The following is a 25589-nucleotide window of genomic DNA, read 5'->3' as shown; positions in this document are numbered from 1 at the left end:
TCATAAAAAGAACATGATTAACAGCACTTCTTCAAAAAGGCATCTGCTTGAGATGAAAGTAAAGGCATACTGCTGCCTATATAGGCAGTAGTTTGGATAATCGTACTCACAGAGAAACGGCATCAATTTCCGATTCTAAAATAGTTTACATATTACACGCGAATCAGATTACCAGAAACATTCCAACGTTTTCCTCATGCTTTATTTCTAATCAGATGAACCTCTTAATAAAACTTTTGTGCCATAAACCTCCTTGTTGGCTATGGAAAACGTGATAAATCACTTCACCAATCTCCAAAAGGGGAAAACAACAGCGCATTAGTGATGATACCTTGGACCACCCTTACTCTAGAATCACCGAACTAATAATTTTTCTTCAAATGTTTTTTATTGCCTTGCTTATCATTGCTTCTCTGATTTTACTTTCCCATTTTTCGGATCCAGCTCCGGCAAAGTCTTACTTCGCTTTGATTGCATAAATACGCCACAACTAGTTTATCCTTCAAATTACTCTCACGGAATTCATTTAATCAGTTCTCATTGACGGGGTGGTTTTAAGTTATTAGATTGCATCCTCGATACAAAATAAGTTGGATTTCTTTTTAGAGTTATTACCTGACAAGAAGCTAAACAAACATTGAGATCGAAACACATCACTAAGGGATAGAAACATTGAAACACATTAAGCGATTAAATTAAAATGACGCCATCACAGAATACTAGCAATTGCCCTCACAGGAGAACAATGATGCTACACAATAAATTCCGTTGTTTATATACTTACATCTCTACTGAATCCCACAACTATTTCAAAAGTTTGGATATTTCATCAAATATCTTAGCAGAAGTCATCCCATAAAATATGAGAAATCAAATGAGAAAGTTGAAGAGTATGGTCAGCTTTTGAATTACTCCAAAACACAATATTTTATTAAACTCGAAAAAAATATCATTACTTATCATTTATAATATTCAAGAATTGGGACGGGAGAGGGGAGGGAAGAAATAGCTTCAGCTGGACCAGAAATGAACTTCATACTAGGTCAGTATAGTGAGGGAGTACCAATTCAACTTTATCGACGTGTTCGTCCAAGTATCTGTCCGATTTTCCCCCCAGCCACTTCTCCAATTCAGCATACACTTCGCAGTCCTGGAATCCTTGCTTATTGTTGTGCACCCAAACATGACCATTATCTTCAGCCTGTGCCAGAAACACATTAGTGGAGTAAATATTCATTTTCTTTTCTAACATTTTTAATATCATATTTTTTTTATTGATACATCAAGTTGGCAGCTTCGCCTATGTGCTTTTAGAAAAAAGTTAAGTTTTCTGTACCTCTTTTATCATAAAGAAAGTCTTCTAAAAAGGTAAAAAAGAAAGCTTCTTTGCTACAGCATCACCTTCTTTATTAATATTTTCAGTAAATATTCAGTTCCTTTTCTAACTTTCTTAATATCAAAAAATTAAATGATACATCAAGATGGCAACTTCACCTATGTGCAAAAGTGTAGATGATTCCAGACCCAGATAAAGGACAAAGGTGACAGTAGGTTGTGAGCCAGCATAAAAATCGTCATGAATGCTAACGATTCATATAGCCTACCTCAACTGGTTTGGAATTTGGGATTTTTGATTTATTGATAAAAGGACAAAAAGGGCAGCCCAGTGCACGAAGCATCCCGCATTTACGCAGGATCCGCGTAAGGGCCGCACCCCAAGAGGGTGTAATGTAGGCAGTCTACCCTGATGCAAGCATTATAGTAGCTAATTCCACGGGCCGAACTCATGACCTATAGGTCACACACAAAAGCATTATACTATGAGTATACTTCAGAATCCTAAAAATCTACTCAACTATCAACGTTTCCTCTTACACCAGGAAAAAAATTATTATCAAATAATCAAGAAACCCTAGAATAAAATGTTGATAGGCAAAAGTAACCTCGTATTGTTGACAATATGTATTCCATTCAAAAACTCAAGTTAATTCTCAAGGAAATTCATATCAATAGAAACTATTAAAAGAAACATCTCAAGTGACTCTAAGAATCTTCCAGCTCAAGATAGATATCTTTTGTTTGATCATCATTAACATTGTAACTACATATGTAAGATTTGTTTGCTTTTTGTCCTTTTCCCCGGCCAGTAATTTCTCAAACCTTTCACTTGCTCAAAGTTTAATTACTCCAAGTCACCAACAATTACCACCGTGTCATCTTCATAATTGCTTAACTTTCATTTTTCATTTTTTTTTAAATGTAAAAGTAACTGAATTGAACATCAGTAATACAGAATTACATGCAGGCTTAGAGCCTAAACAAACGGATTTACATCTAAATGTCACTTGAGGGAAAAAATGTCTCACGTCTTAAACTCAATGAATGTTGCAAATCTCCTTCATTTTCAACATGGCTTAAGTGCGACTTCCTAAAAAGTTAAAGGCCCACAAAAACTAAAAAGTTAAAGGCCCACAAAAACTATATAGACTAACGAAAATACTAACTCAAACATGCTTGAAGGGATGACCATAAAATAATATAACACACCGCTATAATTTTACTATGAAAAAAATTGTCTAAGACGCAAAACTTTATGATTGTAATGCTATTCCAAGTAATTTTAGGTGAAAACAAAAACATCGTTCACATTTGTGAGCCAAATGGTATGATTACAACTCACAAAGATCAAAAATATTTGCAGCATATTTATTTCAGAAAGTATCAGACAACAAACAGAAGGAATGTTCACCATTAGATTTGTGACATCAATAACACCAATGACACCACGGCCATTATCTCCATTATGCATCATGCTCCCAACTCTCTTGTAAGCCTGTGATAGAATAACCATGTGAGCTGCTACACTACAGATTGTAAGCTAGACAAGTGATTTGCCAGCCACGAGTACGTAAATATTTATATATTCACCTAACCCATAGTGACAATAAAAACTAATCTTTTTCATCCTTTATTTTCTAGGAATCGAAATGTTAGCATCCTCTTGACTTTAAAATATTTGAAGTTAATAAATTGTAATCAAGATACAGATTCAATAATCCAAACTACTGAAAGAAGAGGTTCTATAACCATATGCCGCTGCACTATAGACTGCATATTGAACGCAACAAGAGACTCAAAACTGGGGAAAGAAAACGAGTAAATAGTTGTCCAATTCGTTCTATATTTTTCAAGTATCTAACAATCAATTGATATCAAGCCATAGTGACCTTCAAATCAAGTATATGCTGAAAGATACATTGAGTAAGGGATATTCGGGGGAGGCTATAATCAAGTCAGCTTCAGGAATCCGAAACCCATACAATCAAGTAATGTAGTCTATTTAACCCACCAAGTAATATAACATATAAGAAGTGCATAAATTACAATCAAGATACAGAATTAAGAACCAAAACTATTGAGATAAGGGATTCTACTATCACCATATGCTGCTGCACCCAGACATCTACCCTTCGGGGGAAGGGGGAAGGTCTGCGTACATCCTACCCCTCCACAGACCCCACTAGTGGGATTTTACTGGGTATGATGTTGTTGTTGCTGCTGCACCCAGACTGGACAATGGACATTGAACTCAACAAGAAAAAACTGGGGAATATGCTAGATAGTTATTCAATGCATCCTATATCTTTGAAGTATTGAACGCGTAACGATCAATTTATATCAATTCATTATGTCCTTCAACTGAAGTACATGCTGCGGCGACCTCTTGTTTTCGTAGTTTTTACTTTCTTCTCATCATCAACAGTAATACTTTTCCAGAAACGTCCATATATTTTATAGGCAAGTATGACACTTATGTTCTTGATCAATCTAGAATGGAGTTTCAGTTTACTTAAATCAGCCTGAAGACAACTGATAACCACAAGCTTCCGTAAGCCCTGAAGTTCAACTTTAAGCTGGTATCATTATAAAGAAGGGGAAGGGTTTGGACACATGATATATTTGAGATCTGATGAACTCTAGAGGAGGGCAAAGGATATGACACCAAGTATAAATCCTTGTTTAATCATGATTGGTCAGTTAACAAATTATGAAGCTTAGCATGCAACCCAGTTATGCTGAGTCTCGGTATCCAGTTGTACAAGCTACTCTAGGTTGGTGTGCCGCGGCATTAAGGAGTTTAGTTAGACTCCTCATGCTGAGTGGAAAGTATTTGCTAATAGCACTCTGCATTTTAGAAGGTCTTGTGGACAAGATCTTAAACTGGATAAAGGATACATCTAACTGAACAGGCTTATAAATTAAGAGTTTCTACCTCAAAAGTGGATAAATAAATGATTCTGTTGTCCTCAAACTGTGGACAAGTTACAAGAAAATCGCTTCGCAGTTCCCAATTTCACATAAAAACAAAGAAAGTGGGGGAAAAAGGACAGCCCAAATTTTTGTCTGATTTATCCCCCCATCGGTGGACCTTTGAAGAGCAATTAAATAAAAGCTGAATATCATCCAACCTGCCAACTACCATTTTACAAAGCATATTCCAAGAAAAGTTATTTTCCAGAATTCGCCATGACAAAATTGCAAAACTTGCTGATCCACTTTTACTACTTATACATGAGCAGTGTGTGGGCGTTAAACTGCAGGGCTACTCATTATCATTAAGCTAGCTTCTAAAAATTCCTACGCAACTCTTTCATATATTTTAGCAATTGAGAATTCAATTAGATTTTTCATGGAAGTTCACCTTGCTAGTTGTACTAGTGTAACGACCCGATCGGTCATTTTGAGCACTTGCACTTCGTTCGCCAGTTCTCAGACATGACTAGCCCCGTATGATGTATTATGACTTATATAAATCGTCGGTTTCGGTTTTCAGGTTAATCGGAATAGATATGGAAGAATGATTCTCAGTTTGAAGCTTTAAATTTGAAAGGTTTGACCAAGTTTTAACTTTGTAGTATTTGACCTCGAATTTGAATTTTGACGACTCTATTAGCTCTGTTAGGTGATTTTGGACTTATAAGCGCGTCCGGATTGTGTTTTGAAGGTCCGTGGTAGAATTAGGCTTGAATTGGTGAAATTGAAAATTTAGCGATTTCCAGTCGGCAGTGAAAAATTTGATATCGGAGTCGGAATAGAATTCCGGGAGTTGGAGTAGGTTCGTAGTGTCATTTGTGACATGTGTACAAAATTTCAGGTCATTCGGAGGTGATTTGATGGGTTTCGGCATTGTTTGTTGAATTTGAAAGTTCCTAAGTTCTTAAGCTTGAATCCGAAGTTGATTTGGTGTTTTGGTGTTGTTTTGAGTTATTCGAAGGTTCGACTAAGTTTTAATGAAGTTATGGGAGGTGTTGGTATGCTTGGTTGAGGTCCCGAGGGCCCCGGGTGGGTTTCGAGTGAGTTTTGAGCGGGTCTGAGCATTACCAGAACTCAAGCAATGGTTCTGGTGCTTAAATCTACCGTTGAGGCGGAAGTTTTACCGCTGAGGCGGAAAAAGGAGCGCTGAGGCGATCCAGGGTAGAATCTACAGGTTCGTTTGGTCTGACTTCGGAAGCCTATATCTTTTGATCTACAAGGAATTTTAAGATGATTAAAAAACGAAAGTTGTAGCCCTTCGTGTCTAGTTTTCAAAAAGGTAGAGAAATCATAATTTGGACATCTGTAGAGAAAGTTATGGCCAAAATACTAAGGCCTGTCTGTGCAGCCACCAGAACCGCGGTCAGAGGTGATTTACCGCGGTCAGCGGTGATGGGAATCCAAGAGGTGCACTATAAATACGAGATTTGGGCATCAAAAACAAAAGTTGTAGCCCTTCGTGTCTAGTTTCCAAAAAGGTAGAGAAATCATAATTTGGACATCTGTAGAGAAAGTTATGGCCAAAATACTAAGGCATGTCTGTGCAGCCACCAGAACCGCGGTCAGCGGTGATGGGAATCCAAGAGGTGCACTATAAATACGAGATTTGGGATTTTGTTTCATATTTTGACCTAGAGAGCTCGGGTTTTGGCGGTTTTTCGAGGGATTTTCAAGAAAACCATCAGGATAAGTGATTCTAACTCAATTTTGGCTAAAATACATGATTATAGCATTGGATTCATCATTTGAGTAGAGATTTGGGATGAAAATTTGGGGAAAATTTTGTGGAGCTTCATAAAATGAATTTTTGGGATGTGAAAGCCGATTCGAAGTCGGAATTGAGTGAAACTAGTATGGATAGTCTCGTAATTGAATGGGTTGTCGTATTTTGAGACTTTGGTCGGATTTCGAGACGTGGGCCCAGGGGCTGGGTTTGAGCAATTTCGGGATTCTTGGGTTAATTTGATTATTTTCGCTTGGGCTTTGTTCCTTTAGCGTATGTTTATGATAATATACTGATTTTGGTTAGATTTGGAGCATTTGGAGGTCGATTCGAGAGGCAAGAGCATCGCGGGCTAGAGTTTTATCCAATTTGAGGTAAGTAATGATTGTAAATGTTGTCGTGAAGGTATGAAACCCCAGATTTCACATTGTTGTGCTACTTCGAGGTGACACACACATTAGATGACGAGCGTGGGGTCGTGCATCGTTGGGGATTGTGACTTGGTCCGTCCCATACGACTATTAAGTCGCGCATTTGATTGAAAACTGTTTGATATCATTGTGTTTTGGAAAGTATTACTATGTTTTGGGTTGAATGCCATATTTGGGCTCAGTGCCAACTGTTTGGACCCTTAGGGGCTTTTTACTACTATTCCTCACTGTTTTGACTTAATATGTGTACTCAATCATGCTGTATTTTACTGATTTCATAACTCAACCATATTTACTTCGTTTTGATACTTTAAATGATATTTTGGGCTAGCATCCTGTTTTTTTTACGGTTAGCCCGAGTGACTTGAGAGATTTTCTGACTGAGTGAGGCCGAGGGCCTGTGTTGTGAGGATATTATGGGATCGGGCTGCATGCCGCAACAAGTTGTTACTGATTCATGATATTGTGAGGCCAAGGGCCTGAGTAATTTATGCCACGAGGTGGCTTGTTGTTATGTGAGGCCGAGGGCCTGATTGATTATGCCACAAGATGGCTTGTTATAGCGCTTGGGCTGTAGGAGCTCCTCCGGAGTCTGTACACCCCCAGTGAGCGCGGGTACCCAGTGTGAGTGATGTGATGTAGCCCGAGGGGCTGTTGTTGATTCATATTGTTGCCCGAGGGGATGTTGTTGATCCATGTTTTGCCCAAGGGGGGTTCTTGATTCATGTTATGCCCGAGATGCTGATTACGAGTGATTGCGAGGTAGCCCGAGGGGCTGGTTATGTTGATATTATGCCCGAGGGGCGGTTTATGGTACATGTTTTTGCCCGAGGGGCGGTTTACATTTCTATCATTTTTACTCACTGTTTTATCACTCGTTTGAAACTATTATGTTTTAAAAGGAAGGGTTTTTACTGAAACTGAGCTTGATTTACGAAATAAATGATTTCTGCATTGTTTTGGAAATGTACTGTATTTGCTGTAGCTTTATGACGTGGTTTACGTGTTTTCTTGCTGCTCAACTTTCATTTACTTTTATTACTTACTGAGTTGGCGTACTCACATTACTCCATGCACCTTGTGTGCAGATTCAGGCATTTCTGAACCCGATGGCGGGTGTTGATTACTTAGTGGCAGGTTCATCGGAGTTAACGAGATAGCTATCTGGCGATCGCAACCCTGCTTTTCTCCCTCCTTTATTCTTCCTTAGTGTATTTTTGTGATTTTCCCGGCCATGTTGGCCTTGATGTCATCAGAACAGTCGTAGTAAATGCTCCTGACTTGTGACACCTCGATGTTGGGCTTGTGTTTATTTTCCGCACTACTTATTCTAACTTATATTATGGGATTTTAGTTAATTAATAGCTAAAAATGACTTATCATAAATTTCTGGTTGGTTTTGGGGTTTGTGTCGGCTGGCCTAGTTTCACGATAGGCGCCATCATGGTCGGGTCAGATTTAGGGTCGTGACAACTAGATGTTTAACTATCAAAACCCAAACTAGGATCTAATGGCTACGGGTGCCGTTGTATTCAATGTGAACTTACCGCTAGTCAATGAAGTTGAATTAGGATGTGCATCAGGTCGTTTCGTGTAGTTTTAAATTAATTTTGTGATGCAATTCATTTTGAATTAATTTGGTTCGCTTTGTATATTTTTTTTGTGCATAAATAAACACGTGATAACCAAACTAAAATGTTTGATTCTTTATTTGAAATCAAGAAAAAGAATAACATTAACTAGATAAAATGAAAAATAATATCCAAAGCATATTCAAATAAATATTTTGATGAGATCTAGAAAAAGAAACAGAAGTAGATATACTTTTACAATTTAAATAAATAATTGAACATAGAGTGGAAATACAAGAATGAAAATAAAAAGAATTAAAAAAAGGAAAAGAAAATGGAAAGAGGGACAACTCGTCAAAAGGAAAAGCAGAGTTTAACCTCTGCTAATGTGAGGAAGTGGGTATCGATCCTGGGCCTAAAGTCTGGTAAGGGAGACTTTGACTGTGGCACCTACAATCCCTTTGTGACTAGGGGTGCCATTCTTTACTTTATGTCCTTTTTGTAACGTTTTTTACGTGAAATACCAATACCTATGTGAAATTTTACCCGAGCGACCGGGCGGCATACCATTCCCATACCTCTACATAGATCCGCCCCTGGGTGCATGGGAGTGTGATTTCCAAATAATCCATGTAAGTATGGGCAACAGAAAACGACAAGCATTATCAAATTAAATTGAGAAACGGATTAAAAGAACTGACAGTGCTTCAAAAAGGGGTCAAGCTTCAAATATGACAACAATTTAATCTCCCAGGGAAACTAATGAAACAGTAGAATATCCATTAAGGCATACCCCAACTTACCAAAAACTCCAGGTGTTAGATGCAAAAACTAAATTGAGATTTGAGACTGAACAGTTAAAAAGTCAAGAAGCAGAGTAAAAGAATAAGTTCCAATAGAAAAGAGAGAGAATATTCTACACAAGCAAACAATCTCAGATTAGATGCTAAGATTTGTGTAAGAATGCTTAGATGGTATGGATCTTGTTGAAATAGAGGTAGTTGTGAAACTGTAACTACCCTTCCTGTAATTTTGCAATACCTTCTTGGTACTATTTAATGAAATTCACTTAAAAAAAACAATCTTCTATTAGAACCCATTCTTAGTTCAATCTTCTTTTATTTCTTTTTTCTTTGTGGGGGTAGGGAGGGGTTGGGGGTTAAAGTTCAATCTTCTTTTCATTTCACGGCAATGGAATGCTAGATCACAATAAAATTATGAACAACTGAAGGCAAAAGAAAGAAAACATCTCTCATTTCCGAAACAATGAAGAAGGCATGAATGGATGTCCAATGCTCACCTCTATTAGACGCCCATGCCAATACAGAAACATTCCACTATTTGCTTCTTCCCATTCCAATTGACTGCAACCTAGTGTAAGTTGAACAGGTTTCCCCATAATAGTACCATTTTCCACAACAGTCTTGTTTAGAGATCTTGCTAATGGGCGGCTTTTAACCTGTTAAAGTAGTAAACATAAGAAAATCAGTTTCCGATCTTATTAGCAATACATTGGGAGTTTGGGACCAGCCTACGCAATTGTGACACATAGCCATATGTATGTAAGTACCTGTGATCCTTGGACATATATTTTCATCCGTGGATCAAGAAAGATCACTTCCAAATAAGATCTAAGTGAATAGTCCAAAGGCACCTAAAACCAAACAACCGCAACTTAGCAATACAACAACAACAACAACAACAACGACCCAGTATAATCCCACAAGTGGGGTCAGGGGAGGGTAATATGTACGCAAACCTTACCCCTACCCCGAAGGGTAGAGAGGTTGTTTCCAGGAGACCCTCGGCTCAAAAAAGCAACAAGGACGATATATTTGTACCATAAAAATGCATAATAAAATAACAGCAATATAGGAGATATGAAATACAGAATACGAAATACGAAATAGATGGCTGGTATAGTAAAAACTAGTAGGTAAAGCCCTGCATCAACAGACGACCAATGGCATTCTTAGTCTAACTCCTAACTGGCTAGTCTCACTCTATTGTGCTGTAGAAATATTCACAATTTTCCCCTAACCTACAACCTTAATGCTCGACCTCCATAATTCCCTGTCAAGGGCCATGTCCTCAGTAATCCTAAGTCGCGCCATGTCCTGTCTGATCACCTCTCCCCAATACTTCTTAGGTCGCCCTCTACCTCTCCGCGTGCCCACTACAGCCAGTCGCTCACACCTCCTCACTGGTGCATCAGTGCTCCTCCTCTGAATGTGCCCGAACCATCTGAGTCTTACTTCCCGCATCTTGTCCTCCATGGGGGCCACGCCCACCTTCTCTCGAATATCTTCATTCCTAATCTTATCCATCCTTGTATGCCCGCACATCCACCTCAACAGCAACTTAGCAATATGAAGAGAAAAATAATGATATAAGTTATAAAAGAAAGTAACCAACCATTTGAGTCATTTGGCCTGGACGAGCTCTGACCCGTCTAGAACGAATGAGAATATCGCCTTGATGAAAGGAGCTCGCGCCAGTTATTCCAGACTCCCATTGCAGGCTATAATTGGATCCCCACTCATCCAGGTTCCAGATATAGATCTGTGTTCCTGTGCCATTATTACTGAATAGACCTACTTTTTCACCTATGAAGTATTTATCAAATGGTGAAAATTCCTTAATAGCTTTCAAGTTGTGTTTGAATAAAGCCTCATTTTGCTTATCCAACTCCATAAATTGCCCATTTCTGTAGTAGCTTACAATGGGTATCTCCAGATTCTGCAGCACAAGAATGAGCAGATAAAGACGAGCACTACTGAGAAAGCATTATAACCAAAACAAGAAGTTTATTATGTTGCTTTGGTGCCTACATCTTTGCCTTCATTGAGTGTCTGGGAAAGGAAAGCAATTGATCTAGAGTTAGCGGTCTGTGTCAGAACCAAGGCATCTTTTCCAAGTTTCATTGCCCCAGTCTGCACAAAGAACATCAATGGAACGACAAAGATATCATGTTATCCAAAAGCTAATCAGGGGTTACAGCAAGGTGAAAGAAACTCAAGCAAAAGGAGATGCATCTATATGCCCGCACTTGCATTGCAATCCAGCATTCTTATAAATGAGGAAGTCATATCATTAATTACAGGATTCAAACTCCAAAGTCCTAACCATTAAACCATGAAGCTTATTCCCAACAACCACATGGTATAAAAGCTAATTGCAGGTATACTTTGTACAGAATCATGTTTTAGCTTAGGATTCACAACTTGGCAGCACATCAACTAACTATGTGAATGGAATAGAATTCTCACCCTATCTCTTTAAGAAAAGTGGGAACAAAATCATGGAGGACAAGGACACAATAAAAATATTTTTAATTCATATCATTGAAAAGGTTAAATGAGATCTATTTATAAGGTTCTTCGGGCAACAAGATAGGGACCTCCGCAATTTCACATAAAGGGTGACAACAGCAAATACTAAGCTACCTTAAAACCAATTCCGAATCTCCCAATACGATTAGGGTCATCTGCATCAGGTTGCCTGTGTCCAAATGATACCATCTGAAGCACCTCCTGATGGTTCATTCCACACCCATCGTCTATAATGCACAGCATAGGAATTTCTCTGCCAACCGCTTTTGAAAATATCATGGCAATAGAAATTTCCAGCCTGTCAAATATCCAATGAAAAGCAATGTGAAATGAGGAACTATGAAACTTAAATGCACAAAACATACATGGTAACCTCTACCTTCCCCCACCTTTTAGCAAATGTTACAAGGGGGAACTGCAAGCACGGCAGAATGATCAAGTAGAAGGAAAAGCATTTTGAAGAAAAAGAATCATTGGTAATAGTACTAGAAAGGGAAGTATAGACAAAATATAAATAAGGAAGTCAGTAAAGAATCATAGAACAGGAAAGGGAACTTGTGTACCTACTTAGTTGCTTTAGCGTCTCGAGAATTGTCTACGAACTCAGCAATTGCCCCAAAAAACCAACCAGAATGAGTGTGACCTAGAGTTTTCAAATAACTGGGATCTGCACGCACATAATTTCTCTCCAAGGAAAGATTTTGTTGAGTTGTTTTGTCAGGTCTTCCAATAGCTTTGGCTGACCCATCAAAAGTTGGGGCACCTACAACAGCCTCCTTATAGTAGGGAGAACAAGCATCCTCAATCACACAAGAAGTTGATCCAGAGGCCTTACCCGCAGGACATTCACTTGGTTTTCCCCCCTCCCGGTAACAAGCATTTGTAGAGCTCAATCCTGAGCCTTCTTTCGGAGGAAGTATGAAAAATTCAAAGGATTCATGCTTTCCAGTAGCAATCTTCAAGATCATGTCCAACAAAAGTTACAATCTTTAATACTAGCAAACTAATACAAAAAGATACGCTTGGATAGACCAATAGAAGTTAAAAGTAATATGAGCACCTAGAAATTGTTAGTAGGAAGCAAAAACATTTGCTGCCTTCTTCAATTTTTTTGCAGGAATTCATCAGTGCAATAAGGTATATTCAGGATTTTAGAAGCAAATTTACCCTTTTGTGTTTCCGAAGGAAACCGAGGAATTCTCCCCACTCCTTTTCCTGATAAGAATTTTCTGGAGCACGACGTAACAAGCAGCAGGATACCTCAGAGAGGAAGTCAACTTTTTCTTCTCGTACAATGTCTGTTATATTCCAAACTGCAGGCCTGTTAAGCATGTCAGAGTAAGTGCACCTCATAATTTGCATAAATGGAGCAAAGAAGCGAGGAAGTGTGGAAAGCATCTGGCCACGTAATGCATTACCCAGTAGACAAAACCGTTTTTCAAAAGAACTCCCCATGATTTAGATTTCACTCAAGAAAAACAGTAAAGCCTTGTTAACTGTAGAGCATAAAATTTGTCAATCAGAAATCAAGCTTCTGCTTTTAAGGCAGATTATAATGTTAATCCTCCTGCATCACCATGGCATAGGTTTTTTTCTATTTTTTGAATGGATATATCTTTGTGATAATTTTTTTGAACGGATAAATGGAATTTTAGTCATATTTGGATTGGATAAAAAGGTTGTATTTAGTTTTTGCCTCTACGACTACAATGGAAAATTGATTAAAATCTCTCCACATGTTTTTGCATAATGGGTGCAGCATTTTGCAGAGGAAGAAACATTGGACCAGTTTGAAGATGGAAAAATGTTGAAAATTGAGTTGCATTGCGCAGAGGATGGCTGCAGCTATGATGGCATGGCAGTTGCAGAAGAAAGAGAATGATGCCTGCTAAAGGGAGTAATTTGAGGATTCAAAAGCATCACTTGGTTTTAGTAGTGGATCATGCAGTTGTAATGGGGAAAGAAGAGTTGAGACTAATGAAGGTGAAAAGGAGAATAAATTTTCTTGCTAGCAGATTCAAGAGCTAAATCTTTCTCTCTTTTTTTGGGTTTTTGTTTTTTTTTTCGGAGAAGGAAGAGCTAACTCTTTAACACCAGAAAGAACAAAAAAAATTACCATGTTTGCGACTGATAAACAACTTGATTGACAACAATAAATAGCTTCCATCCGAAATTGGAATAAGAAGTTGATAAACTCCAGAGAGAAAAATGCTTTTGGAGGGAACTTCCAAATTTTCCACTGAACAAACTTACTTCTCAATTCTCTTATTTCCCTCAAGAAAAGAAAATAGAAGTTTATTCACAACTCAATTAGAACTTCCAGCAGCAGATAGAAATTATATCAGCACATAAGGTTCCATAACTGTACACCATAACATGGTAATAAAACACGCATGAGCTATTCTGAAGGTGAAGCTAGGCAGAAGAGCAATGAAAGCTGGAATATTAAATGATTTTGTGACTTGTTACATACATATTGGCAGGTGGATTGAGACACTGAGTTTGACATATGATTCTTTTGTCCTTTGTCACCTTAATATACTGTTTAAAGCCATCTACAACAATTAAAATAGTCAGATGGGAAAATAAGTAAATGAAATAAATGGCTTAGGATTTTGCACAAACATCCAAAGCAATCAAAACAAATCAATAAATCTCAAGATGATAAAGGAGTGAACAAAAGGAAGGAATTTGTTTATAAACTATACTTTAAAAATAAAGGGTCAAAGAGCCCAGTTTAAACTTTCAATGCGTTGATGATACAAGGCATTAAGAAAACCTATACCACAACAATATCTCATGATCATTTTATGAATGATATCATCAGCTGCTCTCAATGCTAAGTACCGGTATACAATTACATTCATATTCTTTATGTCTGAACTCTGACCATTGAAATAATAACATATAATATGATAGCCACTAACGACTCAAAGATTAATAGCAAGAGAAAGATCCATCAAACAAACTTTTTTTTCTTTTTAGATTAATTAAAAAAAGATTTTACCTTCGCATGATAACTCCTCCTCCGTGCCAAGTCCCATCATAAACCTAGAATAACATACCATGGAACAGCCATAAGGGCATTGAACTAAAGAATAAAAATTTCAAACCTAATGCGTTCGAACATTCATAATATCATAAAAGGCGAAATTTAACTTAGCTCTAAAAGATACCTACCTTACCCCTCAAAAAAAGAACTCTACAAGTACACTGTAGAGCTACTTTTTGCAGGAGTGGCGGTGCCACGTGCAATGAAGGGGATTCAAACAAATTTATACTGCGTAGGGTAAAACAAATTTAAACATACATAAAATTTTGAATCCCTTAACATAGGAGAAATACAAGTTAATCTCAAGTATGGCATATGTGGATTTCTTGAATTTCATTGTCAGAACTTCTGGGTCCATTACTTGTTCTGTAGATGCAGAAAGGATCAGCGAATAATACGTAAACTGCACAAGCTAGCTCATAAAATTGATTGTGTTCAGAATTCAGCGCTTATGCACCAACAATAACATATCACAGATATACCCTGACAAAGGACTAGTCTCTTCTAAGTCACTTAGCGAAGAAGGGAAAGTCATCTTTTCCTTCTCCAGCTGTTGTCTCATAACAATGAGAGCTCCCTAACTTGGAAGAGATCACTAAAGAAGGAGAATAATTCACTCCTTTCATTTCTCACAAGCATTTTTGCCTGTGATATTACTCATTGTCCTGGAACAAGAGAACCGCACGGTATTTTACTTATTAGTTTCAAATTGTTCTTTGAAGTGACCAGACTGGCCCGGAGCCGGGATGAGGATAAACTTGCAAGTTTTCTTAAGTCCAGCGTGAAATGATGTATTTTTGTGTGCAACCAGCTTTAATGCTTGCCTTTTCCACACTAATACCTTTTCTCTTGTCCTCCTGTGATTTGTTAGATTTTGTAAGCCAGTTGTTTCAGTTCCAGTTGAGCACCATGTGTTATTGACAACTTCAATCAGATTGTCAAAGCATCTTTTCCCCTTTTTAAAAAGAAGATGAGTTCTTTTGCAATGTTAAACAATATCTTTAGAAGTATTACGGTATCAAACCTTAGCGTAACACTCACTTTAATCCCTTGATACCTGATGATAGATGACTTGAGAATAGAGAACCAATTTTAGTTCCAATTTTGTCCAGTTAGAAAAATTTATTTTATGCATCCATAATACTCAAACAATAGAAGAACGGAAGTACAAGAGGACAAACTCATTTTGATAGATTTAGTGCGCTTATTGGACCTTCCACGTTCCAACATGGATAAACCAACCAGAAGGGTGAACCACAAGTCAAGTAAGCAAAAGGACCCTTGAAGATGATAAACAAGACATTGGCATAATTTGCGTTAATTCCAACTAAGAAGAGGCCAATTCCCTTATTTCTTCTCCAGTGACTAATACAAGTAGAGTTGTGGATCAAGTGATCAATCAAAAGCAGAAGATTCTTGTGAAAAAGTAGTTCTAAAAGAAATGCCACTAAATTTAAGATAAATGATGAAGTTCATATATTACTAGGGAACAGATCAAATATCTCGCTAGCAATGGGAAGAAGTGCAGTACTTATAGAACAAACAGCGGAAGTGGAAGGCACAGGATCTAGACTTGGTAAGGCAGACAAAATTTTTGGCACGCACATGTAGCAAGTGCAAATATAGAACTCAAAAGATTGGCATTGCAGTATTAAAATGGAGCTTTTTCAAAAAATATATCCCAGGGGAATTATAAATAACAAATTGTATTTTAAGCTGTGCTCCATAAGAAAGTATGAGATAATATCTGAATAAAAAATTGAACTAGAAAATATAATTAGAATGTGTTCATCATGCAAGTAAAACAAAGTCACACAAAATAGACTTGATTTTAAGGTAGACAAAATTATAGGCTATTAAAATGCGGCTTTGGAGCATGGAGAGGATACTCTGAGGGTCTCCTTCCCTCACGTCTTCAGAGTTTCAAACCAAAAGGAATTAATGGTCCAACAGATTCGTAAGGAGCATGGAGGAGGTAGTATGGGACCTCTCATTTAGAAGGAACATGCAAGATTGGGAGATTGCGGAGTTCCAAGATTTGTTGACACTGCTATATGGGCAAAACAGGCCCGACCATCTTGTGATTCTTGGAGATGGGGTTTGCGTGGTGATGGTTTGTTTACCTTAAAGTCCTTTTACCAGAGTATGTTGGTGAGAGAGGAAGCCACTTTTCCATACTCCTCGATCTGGATTCCTAAGGCGCCCACGAAGGTGTGCTTTTTTGCATGGCTAGCGGCGAGGGGAGTGATCTTTTTTTTGAATTGTAGCGAGGGGAGTGATCTTGACTGCTGAAAATCTTCGAAAGAGAGGAATTACACTTGTTAGTTGGTGCTACATGTGTAAAAGCTCAGGGGAAGAAGTTGATCATCTTTTGTTGCATTGCCCTGTGTCCTCGGCTTTGTGGAGGGCAATCCTAAATCTTTTTGGTGTTCAATGGGTGATGCCAAGCACGGTAAAGGAGATGTTATATAGCTGGGCCGGTTTCCGTAGAAGAAGAAAGCAAAAGGCGTGGATGTTCGCCCCGTTAGCTCTCATGTGGATAGTTTGGGGGAGAGAAATAGGAGAGCTTTTAAGGGGATTGAGTCTCCTTTTTCACATCTTAAGAATAGTCTTTTATCTTTGATTGCTTTTTGGTGCACTCATATAACCTCTATTTGTATAGAAGATTAGGCAATTTTTGTAGAGAATCATGCTCTGATGTAAATTCTCTACTCTATGGTATACTTCCTGTATACGGAAGTTCTCTCCCTTTTGATTAATACAATTTACCTTATCAAAAAAAAAAACGGCTTTGGCTTGAGAAGACATATCAATTAGTTTACTTTTGGGTGAACATAAATGTTTTAAATAGGAGGACAGAGTCCAGTTAAAATAGATTTATCATAAGGAAAAAAGAGAAAGAAAGGCAGAATAGGGTCAATAAAAAATTGGGAGGCAGGTGCCAGCCCACCCCTTTACAGAATAGACAAAACTTTAGGGGTGAAATTATCTATCGACATATTTAGCTTTGGAGTTGCTCCAGATTTTGGATATCAGAGCTACTGCAAACCCAAAGAACTATACACCGTCATGAGTCTTTAATGCCTAAAACATCAATAGTAGAAGAATGTCAAGCATCTTGCCTGAATTGTAACAACACATGAACAAGATATATTGTCCAAAAAAGGGAAGTGACCGTCAAACAGGATGAGCAAGAGAAGATTAAGTTGTCAAGCAAATGTACTCGAGTTCTGAGAATGTACATAAACTCTAGAATTCTTCAGCTATCTAAAACAACAAGAACCCAGCGTCACAATTCTTGCTATCCTATAATTTTTTATAGTAGTAATAGTCATTTCCCATATGAATAATAACAGCATAATTTATGCGTGAATATATGTATTAAGTTAAATTATAGAATGTGGAAGAAGGATTTGTATTAAATACCTGGATAATATCACCAAAATGACCCCAAAACCCCCTTGAAAGTAGTTCTTACTGTATAGACTATCACGGTGTTTATTAAAATTTAAGGAATGTTTCATAAAGTATGGCATGTTGCAATAATTTTTGAGGTCACCTTGTTATATTTATCTGTATATTGATTATAAAAACCAATTCTTATGGTTGGTGTCACACAAATTTAGTTTCATATGCAAGAAAAGAGATGCATGATTATCCTTAATTTAGTAAGATTTCATCTAATCATAGATCTTCAAGATTGATGGTTGAGAGATATATAGGCCAAAGGTATTATTGGGAACAAAATTTTATCTCTATAAACCAGAGACAAGATTATATTTGTATATCACCTTTTTAATATAATGAACGAAACTGTCCAACAAGAGATGCATATCAGCGAATAATCTACCACCATTATTTCACCATAATACAATTCTTGAATACTCCTGCAGAGCTTGTCAGTGAACCAAATAATCTAAGGATAACAAAAAGAACATGTGCTTTCGGCACAGGGGAAACATTTTTTTTCTTTTTGGTTGTCCACCCGGTGTCTTTGACCTGCGTTGCAGCCTGACTAATCTGGATTCATGCATGCGGGGAAGCCCCATTTTGGGGGTAAAGCGCTCCTACAAAAGGCAACTCCTTTCTCAGGGATCGAACCCAACGGAGGGGTACTTACCAAACTATCACTACCTTTGGTGGACAGGGGAAAAGTTGAAAGTTACCCAAAATGGAAAATAAACAGAACCTGGCCATCATTAAACTCTTCCAACACGAAGCTAAGATCGTGCATTGTCCAAACTAGTATAAACACAAGCGAAAAAGTAGAAGAAAAAAAAAACTATTTAAGCAAGTAACGAAACCCACACTTCACATTGTTTCACAAATAACACGACTTTAGACGGAAAAAAAATACACAAAACTTCAAAGAGTTCTCTGTGTTTTTGTTGATCGTTGCCTCAAATAGTTAAGGTTTCAACCGAAGTCAAAACCCTAGTACAATAAATTTGACTGTTTAAAGAAACGGCGAATTTCAAGTCTTTTGAGCAGCAATATAAGAAGCTTAAAGTAACAAACAGGCATGTAGCTCACTATGGTGTACATGAACGGTAAGACACTTACCGGAGGCGATTGTACGTCGGATTAGCGGCGAAACGGAGAACGGAATATGTATGGAAAACAGAACCGAAGTGTTGAGAAGAGAGGAAAACAATAGCAGAGGCAACTTATTTAATGGAATACAAAAAGGCAACTTATTTGAAACACTAGTGATGTTATGACCGGGCATAGTACGGGCCCACTAACTATTTATATACGCTCACATTCGTCTAGACAATATCCTTCTATAACAGTTATTCATTATAAAAGCTAAATTTTTATCGAATCGACTTTTATGTTATAATATATATTATAATCGATATTATATTATAATATACGTACTCTATAACAAAAATATCAAAACTAATGAGATTGTTATAGAGGGGTTTGATTGTATGAACAATCCTCCCAGAGTCCCCTATGCGGCATTTTCATATATACCCACTTTTGGGTCACCGTTGAAGTTATACCTGAATTGCACTAAAAATTTCAAAGAATACCCGCTCAGATCCGAAGTAGTTCAATCTCTTAAATGCAATTTCAGAAATCAAATATGAAGTTCTTCTATTTTTCAGATGCAACTTTAGAAATTCGAATCTTAAAAGGCTCAATCTCTTCAATGCAACTTCAGAAATCAAATTTAAAGTACTTCTATCTTTCAAATGCAACTTCAGTAACTTGAATCTTAAGGAGTTCAATCTATTGAATGCAAATTCAGATATCGAATCTTAAGTTCTGAAGCATAAATTTGTTCTTCGATTTTCAATAATTCAGTACATGATGTAATGCCAAAATCTACTCCAAATGAGCTTAAATTTGAAATCACTTTCAAATATCATAAAGAACAAATCGTAATCATCAAATTGTCAACAACAACAATAAATTTAACAAACTCACTTTGCAACTAAAAAGAAAAAGAAAAAGAAGAAACTTTAAGCACAGAAAAGAAGAAAACAACAGTAAAGAAGAAGAGAAAAGTTTATATATTTGAAGTTATACAAAAATTGGGAATCAGTTAAAAATTTTAAAAAATGAATACAAATTCAATGGGCGGTGCAAAATTGGGTGCCACATAAAATTTTTACCTTCTACGTTACCCGAGTTCCTGTTTTTTGTATTTATTTATGGTAATCTGACTTTAAGTATAATATTAAGCAATATGTTACTGAAATTTCCTGAAACACTAATTATCATATCTTATTTGTCTAGAAAAAGTATTTGCGTGAAAAATAGAATTACATGTGTCCTTGTTTCTGAAGTATCGAACTTCATTTTTAATGTATTATAAATTTTTAAAAGTAATTTAATTTAAAATATTAAAGTATAATAATAAAATTTCTCAAGCCGAAGAACTAATTTTTAAAAAAATATCCTCATTAGTAATTTCTTTGTCTCATTATATGCCTTAAATATAGGTTAGATAGTAAAACGATATTATTGGAAACTAAATAGTGATATAACTGTACCTCAATTTTTTTTCAAAATTTATAAAACTAATTAATTCTTATTTGTAAGCAACTGCAATATTCTTGAGCATTATAGTAAACTACCCATTTCGTCATGTAGTCGGCATCTATAACAAGGTTATAATTTTATTTCATAAGTTGTGGATTACTCTCTATGCAATAATTTATATTTTATGTAATTAAAATAATGATCATTTAAAAAGCTAATCACATAGAAATGTCCAAACCAAGAAAAGGTTTTTACAAATTTTATGTAAGATCTCAACATAAAATTTCAAGTTAAGTTACATATACTGAACTTAAACTAAATCAAATAATCTCTTAAGTTAAATAATTATAAAATTACACTCAATAGTCATTAAAGTAGCTTTAGCCACATGGATATCAAATAGACAATAAAGTACAAATTAATAATATATGTGATGAGAATCTTAATGGACCCCACATTATTAAATGTTGTGCCCGACAAATTTCCAATATGGAATGACATATGAAATACGGTGAAACATTATGAAATGACAAAAATACCTTTGTGATGAAGCAGGCATGTTGATCATCAGCTCCTTGCTAATCCTCACTTATGTAATAGTAATAGATATGGAGTAATATGTTATTATATTAAAAACTAGTGCAAGGCGCGGCCAGGAAAAAAAATCTAAATACTACAATAAATAGTTATATTTCTTAATTATTATATGAGAAAAAACAACATTTACTAATTGAACATATCTTCATTATTCTACTATGAACTTTTACAAAAGATAAATTACTTATACAAATGTACATAATTCATTGACAATGCGAATTACGTATCATATATAAATTAAATTCTCATCTTGAAAGTCAAGCCAAAACTTAAAATATAATACCCCTAACTTCATCCAATGAAACTACACCTTCATGGTACTATCGGAAAGAAAACTATGACTTATTTCCTCTAGAACTACATGATTCTTCTAACTTTCAAAGAGTACATATCTTATCTATCCAGGGCTTTGGAAAAAAAAAAAAATATCATCATCTTAAAGAAAGTCCACCAATATTTTTATGGTATGATTTCATGTTCTCAACCTATCTAACTTTCAAGATAATATCACCCTCCTTTGATCCCCTTCCATTCATGTAATGATGTAATGATCTATTACAAGATACTTATCAATAGTAAAAACATCTAGCTAGTCTTTTGCATTATCTTGGGCAAAAGTTACCTGCAACATGCAAATTAATGAGTCAAAAATTAGTAAACCTTTTGGTATATGCATCATATTTGTATGATTGAAACCTTTAGGAAGTGTAGCACCATAGAAGAAAGAGAGAACAATCTTGTATACATATAAGATATATCTGGCTCAACAATCAATCTGTCATTATATTGTCCCACCAAGATTACTTAAACTCAAGTATTTTCCAAAAGAGAACTCTATTCTCTCGCCATCGGAAGATAAAATGTTATGGAAAAAGTGATATATCAGCATTTGCAATGCCACTTTTGTAGTAAGCAATTTATCAATCCGATGGGCTTTCTAAGAGTCAACACTTTTCTTCTTCCTATAATAGTAGAATTAAAAGCACTTTCATATGTTTGTCTTCCTCTGTTAGCCATTGTTTTCTTTTTATGCTTATTAAAATTATCATCAATTGCCAACGGTTGTTTTGACATAGCTTACAAATTGTGCCCTATCATATCCTGAAGGATATTGATAAGTTGCATCCCCATATCTCGTGCGAGTATCAAATCCTCTTCTTCCGTGGTCCTCTCTTAATTACCTCTGACGTGGACTATGACACAGTGAAGAAAATAAATTAAGCCCGTGAGAGAAAAAGAAAGAAAATAGAAACTTACAAATAGATATTTGAAAACTAAACACCAACCATACCAAGAGTTTCTTCTCCGCTAGAGCTTCCTCACTGACAGTTGATAATTATAACTTTATAAGAGTTTTTGTCCTAATAATTTTTCATTCATCGTATATAAATAAGCTTCACCAGAAGAAAAGATGAAAAAGACGAAGAATTGAAACGATTTCCTTTTAATTCCTTATTTATTATGGAGAGAGCTCATCACAGGGAAAAGACGAAGAGTTGAAGGTCGTAACGGTTCGGGTAAAGGAAAAAGATTGTAACGGTTGAAAGTGTTGGTTTTCCTTTCCGTATATTTTGGAGATGCAAAGGCTTAATTATTCGAATTTAATAATGGATTTTTTATTGAATTGAGTGAGAAAAAAATTCAAACAAATGACAAAATAGATAAATGTATTTCCTTGTCTATGAGATGTGTCACATCATCTCTCAATGTCCCTACTTTATATAGAGAGAGAGATAGTATCAATGTAATTATAAATACTTTTTTGTGAATTCAGAACACATTCTTGAGTGTAGGAAAAGTTATTTTTAAATTTTGAATACGGTTATATAGAGCGGCTTTTAGCTTGGTGCACTTTTTCCGCAAAAGATTTTCTCCTTTTTAATTGTTTGTGTTACGAATAAAAGAAACTTGAAATTTGAGAAAACAAAATGAATAAAGTGAAATAAAGGAAAAATGGTTTTAAACATTGATTGATATTTTTATTAGTCCTATAAAAGTGACTATAGTAATTTGAAAGGAAAATTTATATTTGTGAACACAAATTTTAGGAGCACTATATACATGTATATTGTATGGTGATAATATCACCGGCGTGTAACCACGTATGTATTTTTGTATTTGGATATTTTTATTATGTCATTGTGTATATTTAAAGAATAAAAAATTAAAGTGTGTTTAAAGCCAGTTCAGACAGTCAAAAATTACAAAATAGTTAGTAAAGGCAGATCAAAAGTCAAAATCACTGATAGTTTAAATCTTAAGTATATTACACTAGATTCGATGTTTACATTAAAAGATTATCTTATGAAAAAATTAGTTGGCACTTACTACATGTATTACTTTCTTAAATTTTAACTATAAAAGGAATATTAGGCATAATATAATGTGGGGATCTTATATTTATTAAACGAATCGAGTTAAGAATAAAATAGCACATTATCACTTTTTCATTAATTTGAATCCTTACTAATTTTATGTGATGCAAAGAACATCAGGTTTAATCTTGAAAATGATTTTATCTTTGTTTGAATTTGTTTCGGGCTTGTACATAAACTTTTCAAAAAGTTCCATGTTTCCGGTGAATATTGTGCCAAATATCAGTCAACTTGCAACATTATTGCAATGCAACCACGGTTCGTTTTCTACAAAATATATGGAGTTACCTTTAGGAGCCAAATACAAATCAATGTCAATTTGGAATGAGGTCCTTGAGAAGATGGAAAAAAGGTTGGCGAATTGGAAGAGACAATATATTTCCCTGGGTGGTAGAATAACTTTAATCAATAGTGTGCTTGACGCACTACCCACTTGCATCATGTCTCTATTTCCGACTCCCTCTTCAGTGTTGAAATGCATGGACAAATTAAGGAGATATTTTCTTTGGAATAGCAATAAACTATCAAAGCCTATTTGCCTTGTAAATTGGAAAAGAATCATCAAAGACAAATGGAATGGCGGGTCTAGGAATTAAGAACCTTAAGAATCATAATGAAAGTCTTCTGATGAAGTGGCATTAGAGATTCAACATGGAGGAAAGTGCACTTTGGAGGAGAACTTTGGTGGAAAAATTTTCATTGGACAATCCATGGCGCACAAAGAGTCTAGAGTTATGGAATATGTTCTTTTCAATATTTGGTATGTCTTGGACCATGCCTAACTCCATTTCAAAATGCTGAAGTGCTTAACCAGGAAGGGTCTATGCAACAAAGTTCAAAGACCTGAAACAATGTTCCTCAAGTTATCTGGTGTGGTCTGTCTGGCTTGAAAGAAACAATAGAATTTTTGAAGGCAAAAGAAGAAATTTATAGTACCTTAAACTTAATCGCATTTGGTTGATCGCTTTTTGGTGTAAATCGATTTTTGTACCAATGATATTTTAGACACAATTGCTGATTTGCACAATCTGTAATTACACTTGTTGCACTGGCTTAGTACAAATATTTATATAATGTTATGAATAGAATTATATTTAGAGTGAATGTCTATCTTGTAGAGAGTTTTACTTTGTGGCTAAGTCATTTTTCCCCTATAAATAGATGGATCTTACCCCATTGTAAATCATCCCAAAATTCAATAAGAATTCTCTCTCTCTTTCTCTGTAATATTGTTCTTCTTCTTTTATTGTTTTATTACACGTTATCAACACGAGACTCTTACATCTCAAGAAGTTCTTTGAGAAGATTAAGGTATAATTTTTCTCCTCTTTTTAATTATGACTGACGTTATGAAAAGAAAATTCATTATCCTTGAACTTTCGGGCAAGAACTATATGACATGGGTGTTGGATACTGAAATCTATTTAGATGCAATGGGTCTTGGAGATGCCATTAAAGACAGAAATAAAGCATCCACCCAAGATTGTGCTAAGGCCTTAATTTTCTGGCGTCATCACCTTGATGAAGGGTTCAAAATAGAATATCTCACAGTCAAAGATCCATTTATTTTGTAGAATGGCTTAAAGAAAGATATAACAACTTAAAGTTGGTCACCCTTCCACAATCACGATATGATTGGGCTCATCTGAGTCTCCAAGACTTTAAGTCTGTTTCTGAATATAATTCTGCAATGTTCAGAATTACTTCTAAATTGAAACTTTGTGGAGATACTATCACTGATTATGATATGCTTGAAAAAACGTTCACAACGTTTCATGCCTCCAATATGGTCTTGCAACAGCAATACAGAGATAAAGGTTTCAAGAAATACTCTGAGTTGATTTCTCTTCTCCTTGTGGATGAACGAAATAATGACTTGCTCATGAGAAATCATGAAAATCGATCCACTGGGTCTACACCATTGCCTGAAGTGGATGAGGTGTATTCCCATTATGCTAAGCATGGAAAAGGTCGTAGCCTTATTCGTGATCGTGGTCGTGTCCGTAGATAAGGAAGAAATTCTCCTGGTGTTAATAACCCCCCCTCCCCCCAAAGAAAAATAATCACCAAAAGTGGAAAGGGAAAGATGAGAAGCCAAAGGCAAATGGTTCAGAAACTGAATGTTATCGTTGCGGTGGAAAAGGGCATTGGGCAAATATTTGTCGTACACCAAGACATTTGGTTGAGCTTTATCAACCAT

At 36.0% G+C, this 25589-nt stretch overlaps 1 protein-coding gene across 1 annotated transcript in view; it reads right to left on the bottom strand.

Annotated features, from left to right (window-relative positions):
* LOC104221822 (uncharacterized) overlaps positions 1-25589 on the bottom strand; it is a 28655-nt gene extending 3066 nt beyond the window's left edge. The window contains exons 1-13 of the mRNA XM_070165934.1: positions 25457-25589; positions 18987-19089; positions 14379-14422; positions 13845-13926; positions 12539-12692; positions 11939-12327; positions 11486-11669; positions 10871-10972; positions 10455-10778; positions 9610-9693; positions 9340-9498; positions 2750-2833; positions 1064-1201 (exon numbers count right to left, since the gene is read on the bottom strand). Of these exons, the coding sequence (XP_070022035.1) occupies positions 1064-1201; positions 2750-2833; positions 9340-9498; positions 9610-9693; positions 10455-10778; positions 10871-10972; positions 11486-11669; positions 11939-12327; positions 12539-12692; positions 13845-13926; positions 14379-14422; positions 18987-19089; positions 25457-25589 (1980 nt within the window). The remainder of the gene's footprint in view (positions 1-1063; positions 1202-2749; positions 2834-9339; positions 9499-9609; positions 9694-10454; positions 10779-10870; positions 10973-11485; positions 11670-11938; positions 12328-12538; positions 12693-13844; positions 13927-14378; positions 14423-18986; positions 19090-25456) is intronic.

The sequence above is a fragment of the Nicotiana sylvestris genome, chromosome 2 (genome assembly GCF_000393655.2).
Source record: "Nicotiana sylvestris chromosome 2, ASM39365v2, whole genome shotgun sequence".
NCBI lineage: Eukaryota > Viridiplantae > Streptophyta > Magnoliopsida > Solanales > Solanaceae > Nicotiana > Nicotiana sylvestris.
The sequence above is the reverse complement of the archived record's forward strand: the minus strand, read 5'-3'. Positions and strand labels throughout refer to the sequence as shown.